The sequence below is a fragment of the Epinephelus lanceolatus genome, chromosome 5, assembly GCF_041903045.1.
Source record: "Epinephelus lanceolatus isolate andai-2023 chromosome 5, ASM4190304v1, whole genome shotgun sequence".
Taxonomy (NCBI): domain Eukaryota; kingdom Metazoa; phylum Chordata; class Actinopteri; order Perciformes; family Serranidae; genus Epinephelus; species Epinephelus lanceolatus.
In genome coordinates, this window is record NC_135738.1 from 5,305,188 (window position 1) to 5,331,775 (window position 26,588).

At 41.4% G+C, this 26,588-nt stretch overlaps 1 protein-coding gene across 2 annotated transcripts in view; it reads right to left on the minus strand.

Moving 5' to 3' along the window:
* Positions 1-245: 245 nt before the first annotated feature.
* Positions 246-26,588, minus strand: part of tmtc3 (transmembrane O-mannosyltransferase targeting cadherins 3) — a 47,282-nt gene continuing 20,939 nt past the window's right edge. Inside the window, exons 7-15 of one of the 2 annotated variants that reach the window (XM_033635291.2) lie at positions 24,753-25,005; positions 19,502-19,650; positions 17,637-17,757; positions 17,295-17,406; positions 14,134-14,237; positions 13,453-13,622; positions 11,529-11,755; positions 3,566-4,348; positions 246-1,370 (exon numbers count right to left, since the gene is read on the minus strand). In XM_033635291.2, the coding sequence (XP_033491182.1) occupies positions 1,348-1,370; positions 3,566-4,348; positions 11,529-11,755; positions 13,453-13,622; positions 14,134-14,237; positions 17,295-17,406; positions 17,637-17,757; positions 19,502-19,650; positions 24,753-25,005 (1,942 nt within the window). In that variant the 3' untranslated portion in view covers positions 246-1,347. Of the gene's footprint in view, positions 4,349-11,528; positions 11,756-13,452; positions 13,623-14,133; positions 14,238-17,294; positions 17,407-17,636; positions 17,758-19,501; positions 19,651-24,752; positions 25,006-26,588 lie in introns of both variants that reach the window. The other variant, XM_033635290.2, reaches the window with a different exon arrangement.

The following is a 26,588-nucleotide window of genomic DNA, read 5'->3' on the forward strand; positions in this document are numbered from 1 at the left end:
TGAGACAAACAACAGCATACTTTTGGTACATTGGATTTCGATTTGGAACTCGATTTGGGATTTCTAATTGGATTGGCAGCGGGCCTGACGTTCTGCAAGGGATGGCTCAATGTGCCTGTGGTTTGAAATGCACAAGAATACACGATGCATGTCTCTCATCACATATCTCAGATTCATAGTTCAGAACCACCTGAAACGCTGCAGGCGTCGGCTTCACTGCAAACAGACACACAGAACAAAAGCAATGAGTTGTCATCTCACTTTATTTAATAACCTAGACCCCCACCACCCAGGGCTATTGCTTAAAAAAACAAAAATCTTAAATCGTACAAAAATCAGCCGCTCAGAAGACGAGGTGAAACAAAATGTTCCAAACAGGATGTTTGCTCGTTCAAAGCTGTACCTACAATTCGCGGCAGACAGTTGATTTGATGTTTCATACATGTTTAACACTGACATGGCTCTGTTGTTTAAGTGAAAAACATCTATGATTAAATGACACGTCGAAAATTAACAAAATAATGCACCATGAATTTAAAGCATACTGTGAGTGGTAAACAAAACATCTACAGCATTGCAGTGCATACAAACATAATAAATAACACTGGATACACCAACACTGTAAATATATGTACACAGAATGTCAGGGCTGAACAAGGTCAATGCATAGCAAGTCTCCTTAGTACCACCACAGCGCTGCTAACTTCCTGCACCTCCACCATGAAGAGCTGCACTGAGCAGAGGGTCAACAGACTGAAAATAATTATTGCACTGTGACGTAAAAACAGGAACATAATGGAAGCATGATGCTCTGAATATTGTTGACCTGCCTCACAGCTACATTCAGCTGAGCTCACACATAGTTAATGACTACCAGGGCTCTGATAGTGCTTGTACAGAAACAGAAGTGTTTTTTAAAGTCAGTTATTGGCCTATTATTAAAATCATCAGGCACTGGGTTTTATCATGGCCTCGTCGAAACGAGAGCAGGAGAGATTTGGGCTTTTCGAATTTTCACAAGTTTTAATCAAGCAGCAACCTCTGGGACTGAAAAATAAAGCCAACGCATATTGCAGTTCCTCTAACCGAACTTAAAGCTGGCTCCAAGAACGAGTCAATCCCCATAGACCCCCATGTCAAAATGCACCAGTTTACAAAAATTAACATGTTGCATTTATATATTTAACTTTAAAGCAGTGGCTCCCAACTGGTCCGACCACAGGGTCCAGATTTCTTCTTCGTCATTAGTTCAAGGTCCACAGTTTAATACATTTGGCGTCATTCTTGCGTTTGGCCGTGTCGTCGAGCTAGTTTGCTGTCTCTGTCAAGTAGCTGTCTGTTAGTCACTCACTCCACAGCAGGAAACAGCACTTCAAAATAAAAGCAGACAAAATGTGTTATTTACAAATCTTGACATGTTCGTGAGTTACTTGCAGTCCCATTCAGAATGGACCCACAACCCACCAGCTGGGAACCACTACTTTAAACTGTTAGGAGTTCACGTATTGTCATATTTCATGTTCAAATTTGCCTTTGCATTTAAAAAGCTGCTCATTAATGTCGTTTACCATCATCTAATGCCTTTTATGTAAAGTAACTGGGAGTCAAATTAACTGCAATGTTTATGTCACCTGAAAAAGTTGGATATTTATTTTTTCTGGTGGGTACATTTTGTTTTTCACGTGTGAAAATTAGCATTATCACAGTTGACCAAACCTGTTAATATACTGTGCTAACAAAGCTAGTAGCTTCTTCACCATCACGTCTGAATACGGTCACTTATGGCTCAAAAGATCCAAGATGGTGGCAGCCAAAATTCCAAGTTAAAGGCTTCAGAACCAAAACAAAGAGACCGGGATACCCTGTTCGTGAAGCCAAAAAAAAAAAAAAAACAAAAAAACAAAAAAACAAAAAAAAACAAAGAGCTTTATTTCTGCAGTATGAAATTACACGGATCTTCCACACTGTGGGGCCCACACAGGAAAGCACTAGAGACTTGCGGTGGCTTAATAGCTAACTACCAGTTTAGTGCTCTGCTAACTTGAATGGGGGTAAAATTATTTAAACTTGCAGCTCATAAAGACTTTCCAAATGTTATCGGATCAAATGGATCTAATCAGGATTTGATCCATTTGATCCGACACACAAAACATTCATCCACCCATTTACAGACGTTTAGTGTGCCGCAGAGCATCAGGTGACGCACCTGATGGTGTAATTTTGACCACTATGTAAACTTGGCTTCAAAGCTGTTCCTGGGGGCTTGTTCAGAACAGGAGCCCACAGACCAGTATGTGACATCACGGCAGCTATGTCCATTAATTCACACAGTCTGTGGTTTTAATTTGTGTACTCGCCTGCAGAAGTCTTATGTGTGTAAATACAGAGAGCTGCAGTGTACTTCTGATTCACAGTGATCCCAAGTGTAAATAGTGAATGCAGTGAACACAGAGGCCGTTACAAACATCCTAATGTTGTTTTATTGGCAGGAAGCTTAAACAACTTCGGCGCTTTGAAGCCGGACCAATGTGAGAATCTGTTTACTTGCAAATGTGCTGAGAAAATTTTCCCTTGAGAGCGGAAGGAACTTAAAAATGAGGAGCACATGATGAAGCCGAACGCTGAGGATGAGCGTGCATCAATAAATTGGTGTTGGCCCAATCAAGGTGATGCGTATGGTGTGGTTAACTCAGAACAGCAGGAGTTGTGTGTGTCTGAAAGATGGGAGACAGGCGCTGAGCTGAGAGGCGGTAATGTGACAAAGAGAGTGAGATAATCGTCTTTAAATTGGATCACAATGAAATTTTGAGGCAAAAGCAGCTGTGAGCGCAGAGGTTTATGATGTACAGGCAGGAAGTGCCGACTGAGATCAATACAGATTAGGAGACGTGTGAGCGCAGTGTTGATGTAGCGTGGAGGGGTTTTTTCTCTCTCTGTGTGGTTTGGGTTATTTTGAGGTGCGAACTCTGCAGATATCATCCTGCCTTGAGGAAATCTGGGCAACACGTCATTTCCTTTAATTGTCCATGATACAATCATTCTGTTTTTAAAAACAATAACAAGTGAGTCACATCTTAGTGAAAGAAAAAAAATCCAGTGATTAACAATGACTACACATAGAAAAACAAATATTTATAGCTACTGCAGATCTACGATATGTGAAATCACATTCAGATGAAGCACACACACACTGGCAGCTACGTCTGCCAGAAGCTTTAAATAGATTATCCCAAATTGGCTTTGTGCTTATTGTTACATGAGTTTCATGTGCAGATCAACGTTTCCCTTCTTTACATGATTAGTGTTAAATCAACAGGGCCATGCCGAGCAGCCTGCAAACGAGTGGATAAATCAAAAGAGTAAAATGACACTTGATTAGGAGGACACATTCCCAAAGCAGGGGAAATGCAGTTTGTCTCGGAGCATTAAAGAGCTCTATAAAAGTAGTCCCGCTATAAATTACAACAGTGTCAATCACCACTCAATATGCGTTCAATCTCCTCTAGTCTCTTTAAGGCCGCTGCCCTTTTTTTCTCTATATCTTTAATCTCTTTAGTGGACTTACCCTTAGTCTGCTTGTCAGACTGGCTACTGTCCAAAGACTCTGATTGGTCCACGCCTGCTCCTCCGAGGCTTTCTGCAGAGGATTTCCGCACATTCTTCTCATCTCCAGCCTCCTTCCCATCAACATCAGCACCCCTCCCTTCCTCCTCTCCCTCAGCAGCCTCCTCCGCTGCCTCTTTAACCCTCTTCGGCTTTTCCTCCTTAGCAGATGCAGTGGCTCCCCCTGCTGAGGTGAGTGGCTGCCCCGCTGCGCTCATGGCTGCCATTTTACTTCGTACGATGCTCAAGTGACGACGCACGTACTCCTCGTTTGGTGCCAGGGCCAGCGTTTCCTCTAGGCAGCGCTCAGCACGCGGCAGGTCACGCTCCTCAAAGTAGACCACGCACAGGTTGTGCTTGCCTTGCACGTTGGTGGGGTCCATGCGCAAAATGCGCTCAAAGCAGGCTTTAGCACCCTGCGTGTCCTTCTTGTGGTTCATGAGGATGTCGCCCTTCAGGATCAGGCCCTTGATGTGCTCCGGGTGGTGACGCAGCAGCTCGTCTAACACGGGCAGAGCATCAATCTCACGTTTGGACTGAGAGTAAAGCAGCGCCAGGTTGAACAGCGCACTGCGGAAGCCCGCCTGCAGACCGATGGCTTTACGCATCCACCGCTCAGCTGCTGCATTTTCATTAGCATCCATGGCCAGCATTCCGAGGTTGAAGTAGCCGTTGGCATCGTCAGGGTCCTCCTCCACGTAGGTCAGAAAACGGCGGTTTGCCTCAGGCCAGAACTTTGGCTCACCTGCCACAGAAAGCAAACATAAGATAAGGTGTTGGTTATTTTACTGATCCACTTATAATATTGAAACACAGTCTACGGTAGGCTTGTGCCGATTTCTGGTTTAACCGGTTCGGTCCGATTTAAGAGCTCCACCCGGTTTAATTCACGTCAACTGGATAAACCGGGTGGGGGGGGGGGGGCTTTTCACATCAGCGGCGTGTCAAGGGACTATATTCAACTTATCTTGCATTGAAACATGCATTATGACAACTTAATAAGGTTTATGTATGTTTTTAAATGAAGTGAAGGAGCCTACAAGTGTTTTGTTTAGTTTGTCTCAGAAGCTCCGTGGCTTCGCTCAGCTGTCTGCTGCTGCTGCAAGAGAAGGGTTCTTCTGCTTCTTCTTGTGTAACCTTGTGTATTGGCGGTTAATACAGCATTATCGCCACCTAGTGGATTGGAATCGCATTACACCTATAATAGGCTTTTATTGGGAAAAATAGCTCAAATGCGACCCCTGGTGGTAAAATTAGGTATATAATTCGATATATCAGTTCGGTTTGATATTTGGCTTTAAATTAAACCGGTTGGAAAATTTTCAAACTGGCACAAGCCTAGTCTACAGCAGAGTTTCTCAGCTCTCATCCCCTCCAATCATGTGTGGTGTTCATGTGTAACTTTTTGGCTGAGACAGAGGCAACATGAGGCGACGCAACAGTCTGCTTTCGTTGCCGCTAGTTCTGTGAAGTTGATTTGGTGCGTCTGGGCCTCGAAATAGCAGCTCTGCTTCAGCAATTCGAAAGTGTGAAGAGTGAAGGTTTGGGGAGAGTCTGTCTGACGGTGCACATCTGTCCCACCTGAACCTGAATCTGATGTCAGCTGAGAAATTTAAAGGTACACTCTGCAGGACTGCCAGTTCTCAACTCAACTCAGCTCAGCTTAATTTATGTACCACCTTCACATCCAAAATGGAATGACATAGATAGAATTTAAAGGAGAAAACAAACAACTGAACATAAAGTTTTGCAAGACCAGAAAATTACAACATTAAGACAGTAAAATAATAAAAAAGCAAACCAACAACACAAGATGATTAAAAGTCCATAGAATAAAATGAAACTAAATGAATAAAACAGAATAAAAATAATCAGGAGGGATAAAATAAGCTAAAAACCAGTGGTTAAAACGTAAAATTAAATAATTTACTCCAAATTAAAAAGAGTCATTAGTTTACTTTTAAAAATACAGAGAGAGCTTGTCTTTCTAATATCCAGAGGCAGGGAATTCCACATTTAAGGGGTGTAAAAACAGGAAGTGCTCTCAGCGGTACTTTTCTGAGACACATGAGGAACATCTCAAAGTAAAGCTGTCCTCAGGACATCAGTGATCTGACTGGAACATATAGTGATAGAAAATCTGACGTACAGAGGGGCAGGGTCATTTAAAGCTTTATAAATAAGTAAAAGATTCGTCGACACTGGCTGCAGCATTCTGGACTAACTGTAGTTTTCTTAGTGACTTTTTGGGTCATCCAGTGAAAAGGGAATTGCAATAGTCTAAACGGCTGGTAATATAAGTGGGAGTGGGTATTTCGACAGCCTTCGGGGTTAAAAAAGGTCTGGCTTTAGTGATGTTTCAAAGATGAAAACAGGATGTTTCGACGACCTTGTTAAAATGAGAATTGAAAATTAAACCAGAGGATTAAACTAGGGATGTTCCTGGTGACTGATTTCCCCGTCGACTAAATTTAGCACAATTTAGTATTTGAACCATTGTCCCAAAAACTACCGTGTGCATTAAGAGCCCTTTGAAGCCTTTAATCACAATCTTCAACAACCATGTTGAATATTAAATGCTGCTGAAGCACGAGACACTTTGCACCATGCGGTATGAATGTGAACATGACAGCAACTCAGTCAATTTTCTAAATCAAAGTGCTGCCAAACCTGCTGGTTTTGTGAGAACATCTCTCCAATTTAAAACTCCAGTCTACTCAAGCATTACCGCGGGGAGGGGGACTGCTGTCTGATGGCCCTGTAGCTCCCCCTAGTGGCGGGCGGCTGCATGACAGTTAAGCGGCCTCGTACATGAATAAATAATAACTTTAACTGACTAATATTTCTGGTGCCAACTAGCGAGGGGGTGAACATTTAATCGTTTATACACATCCCTGTCTTAAACCACTCCTGAGTTTGTAATTTTAGTTTTAATGAGCTTGCTAAGGACGCCAAACATTGAGTGCTGTTTTTCTGTCACTGTGGGGTCCACACCCATAAAGATCCTGAGCACAGAAAATAAGAAAATCCAAGCAGAGGGCAGAGTCTCATGCTGAGAGTGGGAGTCAGATGATGATTGAGGGGATCACTTCTGTACAAGACTGTACATGTTTTTTCTCAGGAAGTGCTTGCATGGTATTTTTCAACTTCTCCAGAAGTGGGCCAACTCGTTAATTGCTGGAGGCTCCTGGTTTGATCCGTTAAAGTGAGCACATCAAGTAGCAGAAGTGAATGAATGTGAGAAACTAGAGGAATTTGTGGCATGCTGGGAGCTCTGCCCACGTTAACACCTGCGTGCCCCTGGCCACCTGCTGCTGAAAGTGAAACTCGTTTGCAGTAAGACAAACGAGGTGAAACAGAATCCCGATCAAGACTTTCAGAAAGCTCTCAGACTGCCTGCAGAGGTATTTCTGAGAGCGCTCGTACTGGCCGTCAGGGTTATAGAGTCTGTGTTACTGTGAAGTGACCCTGAGTTGAACTCTGTCTTCTGAGAGAAAGCAGAGTGTAAACAATGGACTGTACAAATAAAGAGCTGCTGCAGAATACTGTGAACATGTAAAAACAATCATATCACATTGTATATGTTACGCTCTACATGTGTTGTTTATCCACGCTGAAAATCCTTTCTTACACAGACAGTGCTGTGTTTTATGTCCACATGTTTATGAGAGAACAATGTAAAGGAGTAATTCAGCACGGTTTGGGTTAATATTCAGTCAGTGTTGATGGTAAATGAAATCAAATTGAAGCAGTAAATTCCTGTTGGTGCTGCACTGACAGAAAGGCTGACTTTTTCTGAGTTTTCCTTCTTGCACAGCTGTTATTTCAATGTCTACATGTACCAGGATGCATTGTGCCCGAGCTCCTGATGCTCAGCCCCAAAATACTCCCCAAAGCTGCCCAGCACGTGGAGGTGGGCGTCTCAAATGCAGCTTTGTTTCCAAAAAGTAAAGGCATCTGATGTGACTAGAACACCAGAAAAACAACATAAATTTAATGACAGCAGTGTCATCAACAACAAACAGGCCTCATTGTTCGGTGCCTAAAGCTTCGTATCACAACCAACAGCTGTGACTTTGTTGGCCTAAACAACCTCAGGTGACAAAAATACTCATCAGTGAACTCTGCTGGCCTCGGGTTTTTTTTTTTTTTTTCCAGTTTGTCCTCGTGATCCTGACAAAGGTCTCAATGGATTTTACAACGGGCCACAGTTAGCCCAACAACTGCAGACTGCTGATATATTCAAGCACTTCATTCAGACTCGACAGAAACAAATTAAAACTGACTAAAACCGTCATGATTGATTTGTCCTCTGCTCCAAAATCCATGGACTCTGGTTTGGTTGAAATATAAAACCCTTCAGTCACTGAGTAGGATGTGAAATACTCTACATGCTGTATTTCCTGACTGTCTCTCAGCTGACAGCAGCTCTCACTCATTCTTCAGAGGCAGAAACAAAATAAAATGACCAAAAAAAGGTCATGTTGCTGTTACTTAGCCTATCGTCAAAATATTGGTGCAGTAGTCCAGCCGCAGTCTCCAGCACACCTCTGTCCAAGTGAGGAGTAAAACCTTCATGTATAGTAACACACACACAGCCTTAGTTTTTAGTCGGCGACAGCCTCTGACAAAAACTGCTCTCACTGAATGATTCTAGCTCTGTTGGCATCAGGGGGCAAATAGAGCAAAGGCACCACCAGACACTGTTTGCTCTCTGCAGCCCAGGTTAGAGTTCTCAGTCTCAACCTGAGCCCAACAGGTCCCACAAAGCCTGACAGGTCGGACCAGAAAATACGTGCTGATTGGCCAGGTCAGGTAGGGCTCAGGCTGAGAGAATTATTTTTTTTCTTTAAAATAAGTGAATAAAAAATATTGAAATTATTTATTTAAAATGTAAACCAAACATATTAGATAATATAGATTGACTGATTGAGGAGAGGGGGTTAGCAATTCTCGGTGTTGGGCTCTCTGTCCTTCCTCTCGGCCCGCAGCAGGGAGCTTCTCTGATGGAGAAATACAGTGTGGAGAGTCAGTGATCCACCGAGCTGGTCGGTTTTCCACTGGGGCAGCGCGTGACTTGTGCTGCCACACAGCCGGAGTGTGCTTGGTGTTGGAAGCTGATAAGTGCTTTTTGGGGTTTCAGGCTCCATTAGGCTCGCACTCAGTATTTTATGTGATGATCTCAGACAGGCTGGGTTCAGGCTTCAACTCTCACTGGTCGGTTCAGGTCAAGTTGTAATTCTTCTGGCCTGTTGAGAACTCCAGCTCAGGTTCTGGAGGGTCCCCTGTAGGCGGGGCCTCTCGTATGGCTCAGCTGCAGCCTTGATCGCTTTCCAGTCTTTCTTCTGATGGGTCGATTAAAAAACTCAATAGCTGATTAAACAGATACACTGTAAAAAATATCCTTGTCCAAACTATCCTCTGCACTCATAATAAATAATGACAGTTTCACATGTGGACACGCAGCCAATTTGCAGTGTGAAACAAAAGGAATATTTGTTTTTCTATGTAGAGGCCCGTGGATACTCAGAGGTGGAGACTGGAAAGACGGAGCAGAAGTAGCTCGTACTTCTCACAAGCAGCACTGACGTCACCAGTTTGCTGAAGAACAGCAGATTTTGAAGTAGCCCTCAGTGACACACAGAGCACTATAAAAAACATATTTAATGTCACACTGCACGCTCGTTATAATGTTGAAAAATGGCATTTATCCTTTCAGGAATGTGACACATCCATTTTAAAAATCTGCAGAAAGGAGGAAGCCGGCTGTGTGAGTTTAGCAAACACGATATTGTGTAATATCACAAATAGCACTTAAGAAAATCTTGTTATGAATCACCTTGAAAAGGAACATTTGGTGGAATGAATTAACTGTTAGAAAGCTCTTGATTGATTAAATCTCTTTACACAAGTGCTGACTCATCAAAGGTTGACAGGTCACAGAGGCACACTTGAGTGAGTGTACCAGGAAAAGAAATCAGTTGACAGAAGCTTTGGCTACCTTAATGACTCACCTCTGTGTCATCGTAGTTTGAACCACCCACATAAAACTAAATAAGACAGTGTCGTCACCTTGGATTTATGAGGTTCTGATGTTCTTGTCAATATTGAGTTATTAATTTATTTTTATTCTATGAGAACTTATTAATATTATGTGAGGTGTTCTTTTTAATTTTATGCATTTCCAGACACTATTTGGAAACACAAAGCTTTTATCTCCAAAATCAAACTCTAACTTGGTTTTATCTGGGAGCCAATCAGCACTGAGAAAGCACACAAGATAACCAATCAGGTTCTGCTTCTTTGTTATGTGTCGGCGCTGATATAAATCAAAGCCCTATCCTCCGGTCTCCACTGTTTAGCTGGTCTTGTGCTCTGCACTGTGCACCAGCCGTGTCTGGTGGGAGGAGCTAACAGAGCTGCTCATTCAGCGATTGCCGCTTGTTTCGCCGAACCGACCCAACAGTGTTGCTGAGAAAACATCATGGTGACCCCTGGTCTCCTACAGATCGCCCTGGTGAGAAAGCAGCTTCGTTTTGAGGAGCACACTCCCTTTAGCATTGTTGACTATTGTTAGCAGTGCAGCACAGCTAGTGGTGCTAACATTACAAAAAAGCTCAAGAGGTTTTGCGGCTCAAAATTAGCTGACGGAGGAGTGGCCATCATGTTTCCACAGCTATGTCATCCCGCCATTGGGACGGAGTTAACAGCATTAATCGCGAATGAGCGCTGCTGCTAGCTAGCCAGCCCCCACCTAGCCTGGCAAAATTAACTGAATCTGACATTGCTTGTACAGAGAATACCTTTATACTGTACCTGTCCCACTGTCCGTGCAGTACAGCCCTGGTTAGATGTGTTACAGCAGCTGTTTCCTATCTGACCCAGAGAAACCCTAAACTAATGGGTCCTGGAGTAATGTGTTTAATAACCAAACATGTTCCTGCCTTAAATTCACCTCTGCACTGAACAAAATATTTATCACTGACCTTTACTGAACATGTGATGCTTTTTTGAGAAAGCAAAATAAGATCTACATCAAGATATACATGTCTTAAAAACATCATAGAAAGCATTAAATCAAACTTTCTCATACACGTAAACGCTCTGTGACAACACTAATTTTATGTTTTAGAACAAATTATAAGTAAACAAATCATTGTCATCAATCATTCTTTTCATGTTTTGCAGGACTGAACCTTATAATTCTGAGCAGAAAGTGAGCTCTTAGCATTAGAAGGTTCTGTTTGTCCCTAAAAACCCAGTTTACAAAGCTGACAGGATTTAGATGTTGTACTTTCAGAATAACTTCAGGTTTTCTGACATTTTCAGGTATCAAGGAGACTTAATCCACAAATCATTTTTACTGTTTGGAATGCAAAAACTTTAAAGTTAAATATCTCAAAACCGCTAAGAATTCAGACCCTGATAATGCTAAGGTGATGATGTGTGTCCCTAACATGCCCCCCCCCCTTCTCTGATCCAGATGATCAACCTGGATGAACTTGCAGCAGATATGCTGGGGTTAACGAGTGCATGAACACTGCAGATGAAGATTTAGAAAAGCAAAGAAACATGGGTGGAAAAGCTAACAAACAAAGCTCCAGTCGACGTGCTGTAAATGTAACTGCTCATTAAATGTTTTGATTGTCACAGTGTGAATGAAGCGCGACCTGACAGAAACTTGGCCATGAAAGGTGTGCTGGCGCTAACAGGGTTTATTGTAACATAAGGGCCAATTCTTAGGAATCCGGTTACACCCTAAAGGTAATATCAGGTTATCTCCTTTGTTAATTCCAGTTAGTGTGAGAAATATCTTTAACAAGTGCCAAGTAGTGTTTTCTATTCCAAGTGGAGTCCTACTGTTCCTCCGATCACTAACTGGATGAGTTTAAACTATTCACGTCCTCATTGCAGAGCTCACTCACCAGACTCCTGCATGAGAAGCGCTGAGTTGAAGAGCGCCAGCTTGTGGCGAGGGTTGAGCTCCAGGGCGTGGTTGAAGTTCTTCAGGGCCTCTGATGGGTCCTTCATCTCGATGTTGACGATGGCCAGATTGTACCACAGGTCGGCGTTGGTGCGGTCGAGCTCCAGGGCTCGGAGGTAGGCGTCCCGGGCTTCAGTGAGCTTGTTCATCTTCAGCAGCAGCTCCCCTCTGAAACAAAAAAACCCCCAGCAAATTAAAAGCACCCAAAAAGAATTCAGGAGTCAAAGTGTTGTAGTTATATCCTTTACATGCTGGATGATGAAGGGCCATATCCCCTACAGACCAGACAAGTGATGCAAACAGCGTTTTCTTGGTCACGCTCAGGTGCAGCTGATAACTAGAAGCAAGAATCTAGAGACAGTGAGTATGTTCACATGCACAGTCAACGATTACAGCTCCACTAGGCCGTATAACTGCTACCACTACTGTCCCAGTATACAAGCATGGGAGGGGAATCCATTTAGTGACCCAAGTATGTCTGACTCCTCTACGATAGGTGGAGATATGCCCCCTTTCAGCTTGTTAGTATTGGACCTTTTTCCTGTTGACCTATTACAGGATCACAGGAGTTTAACTTGTGGCAACAAGCAGGGTTGACGTTAATTTTTGTTAAGTACAACCATACCAAAGGGGTGTTTTGCTCTCTGCACCATTGTCACTGAGTGCAGGTCCTCTGTGTGTTTGTGTGTGACACACACACCAGTGACGAATGTCTCAGTCTTACTGCAGATTAGAAACAGAGTGGTGAGATAAAAACTGTGCAACATAAAGTTTATGTAACTTTAATAAACAAGAAATATATCTTAAGCGAGAGATCCTTTTGCTATTAGTAAACAGTGTCGTGTTTTTTGGTGGGCGGGGCTTAGCTGGAGGCAAAACAGTTCTCCACAGTCATTAGTAGGGATGTAACGATTACCGATATTACGGTAAATTTTGGTTAATTTTTACGGTAAGAATTACCATTTATGTTTAAATTAATTGCATTATCGCGGTGGATTATCAGGATATGTAATAACAGCCTCATTCAAGTCTCGCAATGCAGGCGTTGCATGAATGCGTAGCATGTGTAAACACAAAGAATGAAAACATGGCGGAAGGTGGTGATAGTGGCACTCAGGACACGAGCTAGAATTGATATAGACGGCCAGTTATGCTTTCTCGACATAAGCTCAAGGAAACAACATAAAACGCTGCCGTGTTAACCTTTGACCGAGAGCACGCACTCCTTTTCTCATACAGGTAATCCTCTGACTCACATGCACACTTCTAATGTGTCAATTATTCTGTGTAATGATGACCATTGCCCTTAGGGTTTTTTTGGTTTCTCCTGCACATTTGTGATATCTGTTCTATATATTGTATGTCTTTTGTTCTACTCTTGTATTGTTTTGTTTTATATATATTTTTCCTCTCGTGCTAATAAATAAATAATTAATATATAAGTTGCTTACATATTTTGCTTACTGTTAAAATGCACCAGACAAATAAGCTTTGCTCCTGTAATGTGTTTACATATTTTGTTAATTTACAATAAAATTTTCTGTTGCTGTGCCAGTCCCTTGCCCCTTTAATGTGAAAGTTTCATTTTAATATAAGATTTTGGCTGTTAACATTTTGGTATGATAAGGAAGTTACAAGATTTAGTGAAGTTATTTCAATGTATCTATTTTACAGCGCTTAAAAAATATCACAATATTATCGTTTACCGTGATAATTTGGTCGCTATAATTGAGATTTCAAATTTTCCATATCGTTACATCCCTAGTCATTAGCTAGCACTAGCTAACAAGTTCTGTTGGCTTGTTTCTGACACTGATGCAGGTTGTTAAATCGACATCTGATGGGTACGAAGTTAAGAATCTTGCCTGCTGATGTAGGCCTGTTTGAAGTCTGGTCTCATGCTGATCGCCTGTCGGTAGAGCTGGTCGGCCTCCTCCAGTCTGGACTCGTTGGCCCGGATCAGATTGGCTAGGTTTATGTAAACATTGAGATGGTTCGGGGCCACGCGTGTCGCATACTTCTTCCCAGGAATAACCTGATGAGCGGTCAACAGAGAAGACATGAACTGAGGTCAACCACAATGTTTGATGACAGTGTTTAATCGTAGTGTTACAAAATAAACACGTATTTCTGAGCTGTGTCTGAGGGTGACGCTTCACTCACAAGACATTAGACTGAAATGTAGGCTCAATCTTGGCTCATTGTCCCATTTATGGTGACGTGCCTAAGAAACAACCCCAGGGCTTTGAATCCAATTTGACACAGTGGCCAAACTGTGAGGGTCCATCAGGTGATGAGGGCATATGGCCCAAAAAGACTAAAACCATTTGACTTCCATGGTGCTAAACTCACCTGCAACGAGCTTCAATGTCACAGCATGAATAATAAGAGCAGAGGAGGCAGAGAAATATATGAATGGAGAGAATCTAAGAGGTGTGGCTTCGTCTGAGTGGTGAATGAAGAGGTGTGTTTTTGTGTGAGCCTCTGATTGGCTCCGTGCACCTTGCTCCAAACATTTGTGCGCTGTATGTGACATGATGAGATACCTGTGGCATGAGGGATTTGGCAACCAAGTAGGCATCTTCTGCTTCTTTGGACTTGTTCAGATTCTTGTAGGTTCGTCCAACATTCATGTGAGCACCGATGTCATCTGCAGAAACATTGTACAGAGAATAAGAACAACAGAGGAAAAAAACAACAACTCCAGGCTCATACACGCATCAGCCTGTTTTCTTTTACGTCCATTTACTCCGCAGCTTAGCCTGTTTATTTCCACTGTATGTTAACACATTTCTCCCACTTTGCTTTCTATGGATCAACTAAGCTGATGTAGAGTTTACATACTGAGAAATAAAACCTTAATGCTGTATTTGAGAGAAAAATGTAAGCCAAATAAATCCTTGTGGGAACCAACAGGAAAAGTGAGGCGATGAAAGGGGTCAGTCAGGACAGGCAGAGCTGATGCTGGATGATTAGCATAGCAGGAAATCCTCATCGGGTTAATGTGTTTACATTGTTAATCCTGGGGAAACACTGCTGGGTGGTGAACCGACAAAACTGTTTATGTCTCGGCCAACGACAGGCTTCCTGAAAACTCAGCTCTGAAGCAAAACAGAAACGCTGAGAGAGGCTTAACCTGCTGTAACTGAATATTTAATGTAGAAACATTAATATAGCTTCAGAGTGGGTTTGTGGGGTGAAAGTAGGCGGAGTTAATGGAGTATAGTTCATGGATTCATCAAACAGGCTGGCCATATACAACCCCCCTTTAGACTGAAAGATTTACAAGGATTAAAGCCTTAAAGGGACAGTTCACCCAAAATCAAATATACATATTTTGCCTCTTAGATGCAGAAGTGTTTATCAGTCTAGGTCAGAGTTTATGTTAGCTTACATGTACCGGCTTTTGGTCAGTATCACATGTAGTTGTGGGGCAGTTGAAAATATCAATGGCAAAAATGTCTGGTCGGAAATATGCTAAATAAATAAATACATTAATTAACAGTGTATTAAATAGCCTAATATTGTATGATCTATAAGATATGTTGCCAAGACAACTTAAACATAAACTGCTCATAAATTGCTCACTAGGGATGCACGATACTGGATTTTCTTGCCGATATCTGATATGCCGATATGTAACAACTCATCTGACCAATAATTGATACCGATATCGATATATCCACTATCTTCCCCACCTAATTTTACTGATCATCAGGTCTCTTCTGTAGTGGAATTAACATCATATTAAACATACATACTCTTATCATGACGGCCCACCAGCAGATGGAGACATGAAATACAATACTTTTCAATGTATGTAATATTTATTCATTGTGCTACATAAGATAAAACATGTTGGCTGATTCTGATGACATGCCGATATAATCCTGCATCCCTGTTACTAACGGATCATTTTTATCTGTTGAAACCATACGGAGTGCGTCCCTTTCTCTTCAGAGCATACACCACATCCACAATGGTCATGGTCGTCCTCAGCGTGCATGGTGCAGTTAGGTGACATCATCACAGATCATGATCTCCAGGAAGACCTACAACACACTGTGGGTCCGGTTCACTCCACCACAGCGAGTCTGACGGTGGATAGCGGGCTTGGTGGTTCACACTGGACACAGAAGCGCAACAAAGTGTGCTGATTTTCCGTGGAGCGCCGCCCGCTTTCTTTCAGGGTCAGACTGGATGCTCAGCAGCCTGCTTCTAATCTGCAGTGATAGCTATGCGTATGGTCTATTTTATTCCAGGAGCGACAAGCGGATCTGGCGTCCAGTGTGAACATGGTGATCACTGTGAACATGGTGGTGACGTGCAGTGCACCAAGTCCTTTTCCTCCTTTGCCTCTGTTACTAAACCTGTCATTAGTCACTCTGTTTAATAGGCTGCTTCTGCATTCCATTTATTTTCAAGTCATTTCATTTAAAGTGTTTTATTGCTGTTTAAATGCAGGCTTTTATATGACTATTTAAAACATATGTCTGGTAGTTTGAATTCTGAAATATTAACAATATTTGCTGTCAAAAGAAAGAAAGTATAGTGCAAACCCCGGTTTAGATAGCTTTTAACTACACATAATGGAACCTGATGACACTCGGCTTGTGGTGCTCAAATACAAAAAAAATAGTTAATTAATAATAAATTTAAAAAACTCGACAACAATGTCTGTTTCCAGAAATCATGACCTGGTTACTGAAGATAATCCACAGACCTTGTTGTGAGCAGTTTCATGTAGGAACTATTTTCTTTCTACCAAACTACACCCACCAACCTTATCACGGCACGGAGGCTTGCATCTACTCATGTAAGAGAAGCTCGTGCTGGTGACAGCGTGAGGTGTTAACATTAATGGCGTCCTCCTCGGCTGAGCTGTAACGTTAGCTAGCTCAGTTGTGCTAGGTGAGCTAGCAGAGTGATACAGTACTACACTGATAAACAGCACGACAGGTGAGAGGAAACATGTACTTTGGATTTTGGGATGAACGTTCTCTTTAATTCACAGAGGTTGGAAACATAAACACTGATCAGTAAAATATCCGTTGAGGTGACGGTACAGTGTGTGGTGTTGTTAAGCAATCCTGATTTCCGTTACTGAATCATGTGAATTTGTCGTGACTACCCAGAAGCTTTCACCTCTGTGAACTCCCTCGTGTTTCTGTGAGAACTTACAGAGAAAAATGAGTCATCTCAGCGATGTGACTGTGCTTGTAAATGTAACTGAGAGTTTTCACTACAGCATTAAAAAAACAAAACATGAGAGAAAAGCAAAAACAGGAAAACCACACACTCCAGAGCAACCAGAGCCTGACTGACAAAACAAAGACTGAGAAGATCTTAAACAGGTATTTGTTTAATAACTAAACACACCGAGTCAAATCAGCGAATCTTAAAGGCTAAAGAAATCTTCACCCAATTATGAGTTTCTTTTATTTATCCCGTGTGTGATCACCTGCTCTGCGTCTCTCTTTACAAAGTGCTGAAGGTTCAGTTTATCAGCAGATAGTAAAAGCATTTTTGTGTCACGGGTGATGAACTGACAACGTTATCAGCACACTTGTTTTTTCCCACATGTTCTCTTTGAGCCAGTTAAAAAACAATCTGACAAGCCCCGGCAGATTTTCCTTTATCCTTTTCCTTTACATGTGATACCATCACTCTGTTCATGAATGTCAAAACATCGTAATGACTAACTTACCTGGCTGGACGCGGGTGGCCTGGAGGAAATACCGCAGAGCTCTTGCATAATTGTTTTGGTTCTCGAGAGCGTGGCCGACATTATTCCACAGCTTGGCGTTGTTCTTGTTGACCTGAAGCAGCAGACCAAAGACGAAACATGAAAAATTAGCTTATTTTGCATCGTAAAGACTAATTTATCTTTATCATTAAAAAACATGAGTCATCTGTGAGACGGTTTAATCAGAAGTTTTATCACAAGGTGATTTGAGATTTGTTCTAAGATTGGAAAACAGCCAAGAAACAGACACAAGTTAGGCTGAGAGAGTCTGGAAACGCTGCATTAATTGTCTTTGGATCTTACCTTGAGGGCAGAGGTGAACAGAGTGTATTCTGACTCCCAGTCCCAGTTTCTGTTGAAAGTTTTCACTGCATGTGTCGTTAAAAGAACCCCGATTATCAACCAGGAAACTTTCTTCATGTGTCTACAAAGGAAAATATAAAGAGTTCTAAATTAAACTGATTTAATGATGCATTAAATCTTCAAACTGCTGACATGTAATATTTCAGGGAGCCTCATTAGCTTGATGATCTGTATTCTTTAAATCAACGGCTGTGACTTGCACATATGAAGTCAGGTTTGCACCTCATTCTGAAATATAAAAGGCTGACGTCAGACAGAATCGTTCACTCATTACACTGCGTTTCCATCTTCAGTTTGACTTTGCGTTCACTCTAACCGATTTCTGTCAGACGGGGATTTGATTTTCTCTAACCAATCATTACAAACCGACCTGTCTGACCTAATCTAATGTCATTTTAAGTTCGCACTGATGTGGCGCACAGATGGGCACGAGTATTTATTTAGTACCCGAGTACTTGTTTGGACTACAGCATTCACTCATTATGTAGAGTACTCGCTGCCGCCCCTCCCACATGGGGAGATGATTTTGATATATTTTTTTATGCTTATGTCTCTCTCTCAGTTTATCATGAACTTACTGCTGCAGGAGCATCGGGGAACACACACACACACATGCACACAGTGAAAGGGATAAATGTTAGCATTACACTGCTAATGTTACCTACCAGTTATTAACTGGTTTAATGACAGAGTTGAGCTGCTTTGGTGTTGGTGTAAGTTTTGTGGGACCATTAAAGGCTCAGTGTCCGATGTTAGCTGCTGCTGTGTTAGCATATGCTAACCGGGCAGACGTTAAACTGACCTGGAGGAGAGCAGCTCTGAGACGGTTCTTCAGTGCTGTGTCTAACCTATGTAACTTTGATGGCAGTGAAAGAACAACGGAGGGTTTTTCTCGTGAAATTTGAATTTATGGTTTCATAGGCTAATTGAGGCCTGGTTATTCAATAAATGAATTTCAAATTGCACTTGTTTTCTGTTGTCAGTCAATTTATATTCCTATTCTGGGCTGGGCTTTATGGCTTACACGTAATATTGCAATATTTTTTGACGATATCGTGATACACAATACATATCCAGACATCTTTAAATCTCCTCTAAAGCACTGGAGACTATTAAAATACTTTTTTTTTTTTTTTAAATGAACTGCAGTTACAATTAAGTCAAATAAAGTACTGTTATAATTAAATAAATCAAACTGGAGCCACTGGTGCTTTTATTTTGAAGCACCAAGCAGATCTCAGACAGGAAGTGTTGATGTTTTTCCTGTGAACTTGATGCTTCCTGGCAACAGTTGTTGTTAGCAGTTAGCACAAAGTTAAACTGTTGCCACTGCGCCCTAAAACGTGAGGATTTATTCATGGTGAGCTGGAAACAAACTTAGAGCTCTCCAGTCCATATATTTATAGTATTTGCCAATCGCACTGGTGCTCTATGGTCAGAAAATGTGACTAAACAGTTGCGGTTTGGAGCCCAGCAGTTGAGAAACATGCCTCGTCTGCTATCACGTTATTGCTAGTTTGAATTAGGAGACTTTTATGATGACTTAACGAGGCAATTAAGCTAACGTCAGTCTAAGTTCGGTGAAAGAGAGAAACTTGAACTGGTGTACGGATGGTTTTTTTCTGTTAAAGTGATTAAGCCAAAACGGAGTCCTCAAACTAGGAAGTGTGTCACACTTCACAGCTCCACTGGTGTGTGTTATCATATTGATTTAAAACATCACCATTTTCATTTATACAGTCAGACGACCACAGCAAGTTCAGTGTTCTCTGTGTTCACTGTATTTTTATAGGACAGGCACTCACCCTTTGTGTGTGACCATCTTGAATCCATGTGCCACAAGAACACAGAAGCCCATACTGGGCACATAGAGTACCCTCTCTGCCACCACAAAGCCCACAGGGAAGAAGAGGTTGGACGCAGGAATAAAAGGCAGGACGATCAAAGACAGGGCCTGAGGGACAAAGACAAATCATGTCAGTCCATATGAAGCATCTTATTTCTGTCCACTACACAGTATAAAGTTCAAAGATCTCACTTTAACAGTTACAACCATGCAAAGAATACAAAAATGACTCCACTACAGCTGAAACTACAAGTTCATTAATCGATCTACTGATGATTAACTCTCAACAATTTTAAAATGTGAAGTAATTTCTAGAGGTTATTTCTTTTGGTTTCAGTTTCTGAAATGTGAGAATGTGCAGCTGTTCTTCATCATGTGATTGCAGACTAAATATTTGTGTGTTTCAGACTGTTGGGCAGACAAAACAAGCAAATTCATTTAACGTGCCTGAACACAGAGTTAACTTGCTTTGGGCAAGTGTTAATGTCGAGTTCTGTGACAGGAAAAAAAACACTTTGGTGCACACACAACACGACCAGGTGGAGTTCACTCACTAAGTTTATCTAGAGATAATGTGCAGAAGCTTTTTCCCCATTGACCAATCGATTGGTTGAAGAGTAGGCAGAATTTCAGTTGACCAGGATTTTCTCTGGTTGAATACAGCTGAGCGCAGCTCAAATAAAACCCACTCAAAGTTTAACTTCTTTATTTTTAATTAATGTGCCTGAAAAAAGACTTAGTTATTTATTTTTCTATAAATGTCATTATGTCAAGTATTCTGATGGTGAGTTCGTCCTTCAGCATCAACTCCTACTGAGTGTGACTGAGAGGTAATGTAGGAACTAACAGCCTCCGTAGTTTTGTTGGCTTTTAAAAGATGTTTTTATGATTTTTTTATTTCTCATAATTAAAATCTGTTTGTCTGAATAAACTCAATAATAATAAACTGTTACAAAAAAATATTTTCCTTGAAGGAGATTCATAATTGTTAGTCTCCTGTTGTCTTCACCACTGTGTAACTCCAGAAAATTACAAATTAAGTGTTTACTACAGACATTAAATGCCTCGTTGTGTCCCACACCATCTGACAGAATCCTACAGTGGCATGTAGAAGTAGGCCATCTGAAAGAGTTTCCAACTTGTTCACAAGCAAACAACTGTTAGTGTGGAGCTGACATTTTGAAAGTGTTAAATGTCATTGGTTCCAGGTTTTCAAATGGGACTTTCAAGTTTTGGACTGTTGGTTGGACAAAAGTGAAACACAGATGCTAATTTGGGCTTCAGGGCATTATAATTAAATTTTTCCACTTTTTATAGAGTAACAATGAAATGATTAGTGAAGACAATAACCAGCACATTAGTTGCTGATGAAAATAATCGGCCCAGTGTGCAGCCAGCAGCCACCTCAGGTAGGAGAAAGCACTTCAGATTTGTGCTCTTCAGAGGACGACTGTTGTCTAACCCAGTTAAATGTGTCTCATGCTCTGTGTGAGACAGCTGGCAGCCTTGCATTAAAGCTAAGTAGGTTGATGTGGTTTGATATTGTTATGCAACTTATTCCAAATGCTCTTAGCAAAGCAGAGAAAACACAGCAGAGGTCGTAACTCAGTTTATTCTGTGTTGATTTGTGGTCCCCTTTTCAAAACTGAGGCTAAGAGCAGCACTGTGAGGAAGTTTACTGACCTTTCAGTGAGTTATGAGCCTGTTGCACAACACATGCTCATTATCTCTGTGTGCCACAGTGAACAGTCTCTACTCACTAACTGAGAGCATTTGTTTTATCTCTCCTCATTTGTGCTCAATGATATATCACCTGTTCCTGTCATTTGACTTGATGAAACTGTCGAGCAATCTGGATTTTGTCACGGTTACAGATCAACAATTTAATGCAGCACATAGGGATGCACTGACTTATCTGCTGCACATCAGTTTTCGCTGATATTCTCCTTGTTGACTGATAGCGACCTATCGGCAAATAAGATGTCAATCACTGATGGCAGCGGCCGATGTTTTTTGCTTGTCACATCAGTTTTGCAGCAGCTAAAAAGCAGAGCTCTAGACGGAGCGGAGTCCTGTTGTCCTGGGGGCAATAGAGAACGTGTTTGGGCGGAACAGAGATCATCCCTGGGTCGTTGTCGGAATGAAAGGACGCAGTGAACTCATTAATGACTCACCAGTGTCACACCTTATCATTTCCAAAATAAAACTAAAAAAAAAACCAAAACGTCGATTTCAGCTATCGCCCAGACTGTTATTTTAAACATTAGCATAGGCCCAGGATTTCACAATTGATGCATCGTTAGCAGCGTACGTCACAAGAATTCCGTTCAATCAATAAAAACCTCAACCAAATAACCTCAACAATGGTACTAAAATCCAGACTACGATAAAAAGAAATTAGTCTCAAGCAGGTAACGGTCAGTTTTGCCATTAGTGATGCTTCAAAGTTCAATTACTGGATAAGGACATAATCATCTGCATGCCTGAGAAACATCAGAGGGTGGTGAACACCAGGAAACACTTTAGCCAAAGCTTTGGTAAAGCCAGTTTCTCCCCCTTAATGGCCTCTTTCTGAACTAATAACATCTAATTGGGCTGTTGAACCAAATGTGAACAGTTCAAAGTGAGTACAACCATGTCGGTAATGAAATGAAAACAGAATCTGCTGTGTGAAAAAAAAAAAGTCTGTACATTCTTTGTTTGCAAAAAGCCTTTTTAATGAAGGAGGGAAAAATGTAGGATCAGTTTTTACCAAACTAAAACTTTGAAATGTGTTTTTCATGAGGCTCCATGTGGACCTGCCATCCATTAGATGACCTCGACACCCAGCGATGTAAAAAGACAGCTGAAAGGATTGTTCAAAGACCTCAATCACTCCAAAAACAAACTGCTCTGACTCTGATTTTGTTTTTATTGGCGGGATCTTCAGGGCTGGGTACTTTTAAGAAGCCAGTGCCAATACTGATACTTATAGAGTACTTAATTCAAAACCTTTTTATTTTCTACTTAATTCTATACGCATCATGTGATTGGAAGTATTCAGTTGTGTTAAATGCCAACAGAGGCCATAAGCCATACTTTTGAATGTTTTGGTGACTTCACCACACCACAGGCTAAATTGGTTTTGCTCGCAGCCAATGACGGCAAGCAGCTAAAACCCTACAAATAGTCATTTTTCTAGATCAAGGTCCAGAGAAAGATTGAATGTATGTGTTTGACCAAAGAAGTTTACATACTACTTGGTATTGAGAGTGTAATTGTAATTGAATTATTCAGTACGATGCTTTCCGTTCAGTACGCATTACAAACTGAATGATACGTTAAACTTTCATATTACATTTGGAATTAAAATATTCATCTTAAACTGTGTTTAATAAAATGTCCAGCCCACAGGACGGAACAGACAACATGGAATAAGTTTATTTGGACATGAATAACCGGTTTATGATCAAGTACTCCATTTGTGTTTGATCATGTGAACACCATAATCATAACACCAGGTTATGAGAAACCTGATTATTCTAGTTGGAGTACTCTGAAGGAAACTGGGATGTATATGGGGATAGCGCTGCACGATTAATCTAATCGCAATTGCGATGTCAGGCTGTGCGATTACATAACCGCATAAAAGGCTGCGATTTGCGATTTAATGTAGGCTAAATAAATGTTAAGGTGTGTGCCTGTGAACGTGACTGCCTCTCCTGTAGTGTGTGGAGTTTGTTGACATCACGCCCACAAGCTATCCCAGTGCGTGCAGCCAGCGTGCAGCAGTGACCAACACAGACGCTGAAGAAGAGCATGAGCTCGACCATGAACAGGCTGAGTTGGTGGCGAAAAAAACGTCTGTTACATGGCGATACTTTGGATTCAGGTACGGCGACGTTGGACAGAAAGACGTGCTGTGTAAGTGTAAAAGTTAAAGTCGCCACGTCCCGCAGCAACACGACTAATCTATATCACCACTTGAGACAGGACGTGACGACTTTAACCTTAAAACTTTTACACAGCACGTCTTTCTGTCCAACATCGCCGTACCTGAAAGACGTGCTGTGTAAAAGTTTAAAAGTCAAAGTCACCACGTCCTGCGGCAACACGACCAATCTATATCAACACTTGAGACAGCACCGGGAAAAGTAGGAAGAGTGCATGCGAGAGAAAGCCGAGCCGTGTAACGTTAAAGACAAAGAGACAACTGAAAGCTGCCAGAGCCTCATAAAACAACATCCAAGCACAGTCAGGCAAACATTTGTAAGTGTCACAGGGAAATCATGGACTCCATAACAAATGAAAAATTGAGCAACTTTGCTCGGGTTCGGCCCACTTGACACGCTGCTGTGTTGTGCTATGGCGTGCTGGAATTTGTCATTTACGTGACAACGCCTGAACGCAACACAGGCTCGCTCCGCTGTGTGTACAATTCCGTGCTGCGCTGCTGTGTGAGCAGTGTGTTTGACTGTGCTCAGTCTGTCGATGGTCAATGACTCACTGTCTGTCCATAACAATAACTATGTCAGGTCAGTGCCCCCCTGATATAATGTAGGGGAAACACTGAATCAAGAAAAAAGACTCATGATACCATTTATTTATTATATTTTATTGTAATTATATTGTAATCGCAAATCACGATATTGTCCACCATAATCGCAATCGCACATTTTTACCAAATCGTGCAGCACTATATGGGGAATATGAATTAAACAGATTTCTCTCATGTAAACACCATATCCATAATATGATCATAACTGAGATAAGCCTCATAAACTGGTTATTCATGTTCATGTAACCACACTGATGCTATCTGCCCTCCCACCACCAAACCAGAATATTCTACTGCAGTGAGACGGCAGCTTCGCTAAGCTAGCTCGTTACTAAAAGGTTAGTAACACCATTACCAGACCAGGAATAGAAGATCCTCTGATAACCCACAGGTCTCGTATTTATAGCCACTTTGGTTTCACTGTCAATTATGAGGATGATGGTGAGAGAGATTACTGGATAAAAAATACATCGAGCCAAAGAATGAAACAACCTTGATACTATACGCTCTAACATTTGTAGTAATGTAGTATTTATATAGTATGGAAGAGGTAATGTTTAAAGATGGCTCCAGTGTGTTGTTGTGCAGGCTTTTAGGCCCATCCATAAAATGTTAGCTGTAACCACACATATATGAAAATACATTTGAACAATCTGGCTGCTCTTTGTCTCACCATGATGACAGTCTTGGCAGAGCTGTGTCTGTAGCGCAGGCTGTGGTAAGCTAGCAGGCCCAGGAAAGTGTAGAACACCAGGGTGGCCAGGTTACGGAGGTCCAGGAGCGACTCCACCAGAGGGATGGTGCCCATCGTCCAGTCGCAGCAGAGCTCAGAGGGGTTCAGCAGAAGCCACGCATTTACAGGAAGTAGGTAGTTGAAAGTCAGCTGTCTGGCAGGAGTGGGGCTGACTGCTGCTGGGTTATCAAATCTAGAGAGAGATGCAGAGAAGAAGAAAAGTTAATGTGACCAGTAGAGCCTACATGTCAGATAGATGGAAACAGGTCTTTCTTGTAGCCCTAAAAAGTCTGTTTAACAACAGAACAACAGCATCATGGTAAAAACTTGGAGGGTAGAAACCTGCCGTGATAAAACTGGAAAAGATTTATAAACTAGAATTACAGCCTTTGATGTGTCTGCCTCCGTGTTACAGTTTCCATCCGTCTGTGAAAACATACTTCACATACATTAATCCAGTATCTGACCAAATGTCTCCCCTTCTGTTCCTGAGATGATGCTGAAACATGATGATGTCACAGTTAAGCTGACCTTTGACCTTTTGGATAATAAATGTCATCACTTCATTATTTTATCCTGTTTGTGTGAGATATTTCTCATAATTAGCCTAAGTTAAAAAGCAAAATGTTTTCTGGGGTCATAGTGACCTTTGACCATCAAATTCTAATCAGTTCATTCTGGAGTCCAAGTGGACGTTTGTGCCAAATTTGAAGGAATTCCCTCAAGGTGTTCTTGAGATATTGTATCGTCACACAGCGCCAAATATCATTTAATAGAAGTATCATTTTTAGTATATAAATTATTTATATTATAAATACAAATTAAAGTTTAGGTAGCCTCCTGGAATAATAAAATCAGTTGCTTTTTCAGTTCACTCGATTCATTTTACTGCTGCAAAAAAATATCTTAAGTAAGATTAACAGACTGAAAACTTTGTCAACATCCATTTGATCTAATAAGATCAAGATTTCCTTTGGGGACATTATTTGCAGGTGAAAAAAGGTAAGAAATATCACAATGTATTTTATCACAATACTCAGCATATCACAACATATTTAAAATTGTCATGTCTTCTTGTAACTTAAGTATCGTGGTAATATCGTACTGTGGATCCTCTGGTGATTCCCGCCTCTAGTTCACAAGAATGGGACAGACAGACAAATGGAAAACCTAAAAACATAACACCTTTGGCCGTGGCTGACGCCAGCGTGGAGGCATTAAAAGGCAGGGTGGACATGTACAATTTAATTTGCTCATTTTTGTGCACACTGAATAAAGTAACTGAACAGCAGCTACTGATGTCTGAACATGTCCAGCCTGATGGTCGACCTGACTGATACAGTTCAGTGTTCAGGGAGCAAAGACGCAGCCTGTCTCCTTGTTTCTACCGATCAGTTTCGGAACACTGGTATTCCTTGGAGCAGATAGTTTTGGTACCTCCCTACATAATATATTATTTTAGACCTCAGACATTGTTTCCCTTGAGTCTCATTTGGATGAGATTTGGGAGAGTCTTTTAATGCGATAATGCACCAGCGACTCTTCATTCAATATGGCTTTTTAACAAGACGGAGGCAAAGTTCATGCAGCTGGAATGTAGTATAAAAAAAAGTCAGATAAAATAATCAGGTGTTAAAAAATAAAGTGCCGTAGCTAACAGATAAACAGTAAAAATATTAGATAGCAGTGGAATGTGTTTAAGCCCATAATTTAATTCAACATGAGTTAGTGGTTTGTGATCTATGAATCTATTCTACAGTAAAAACACACACAGGT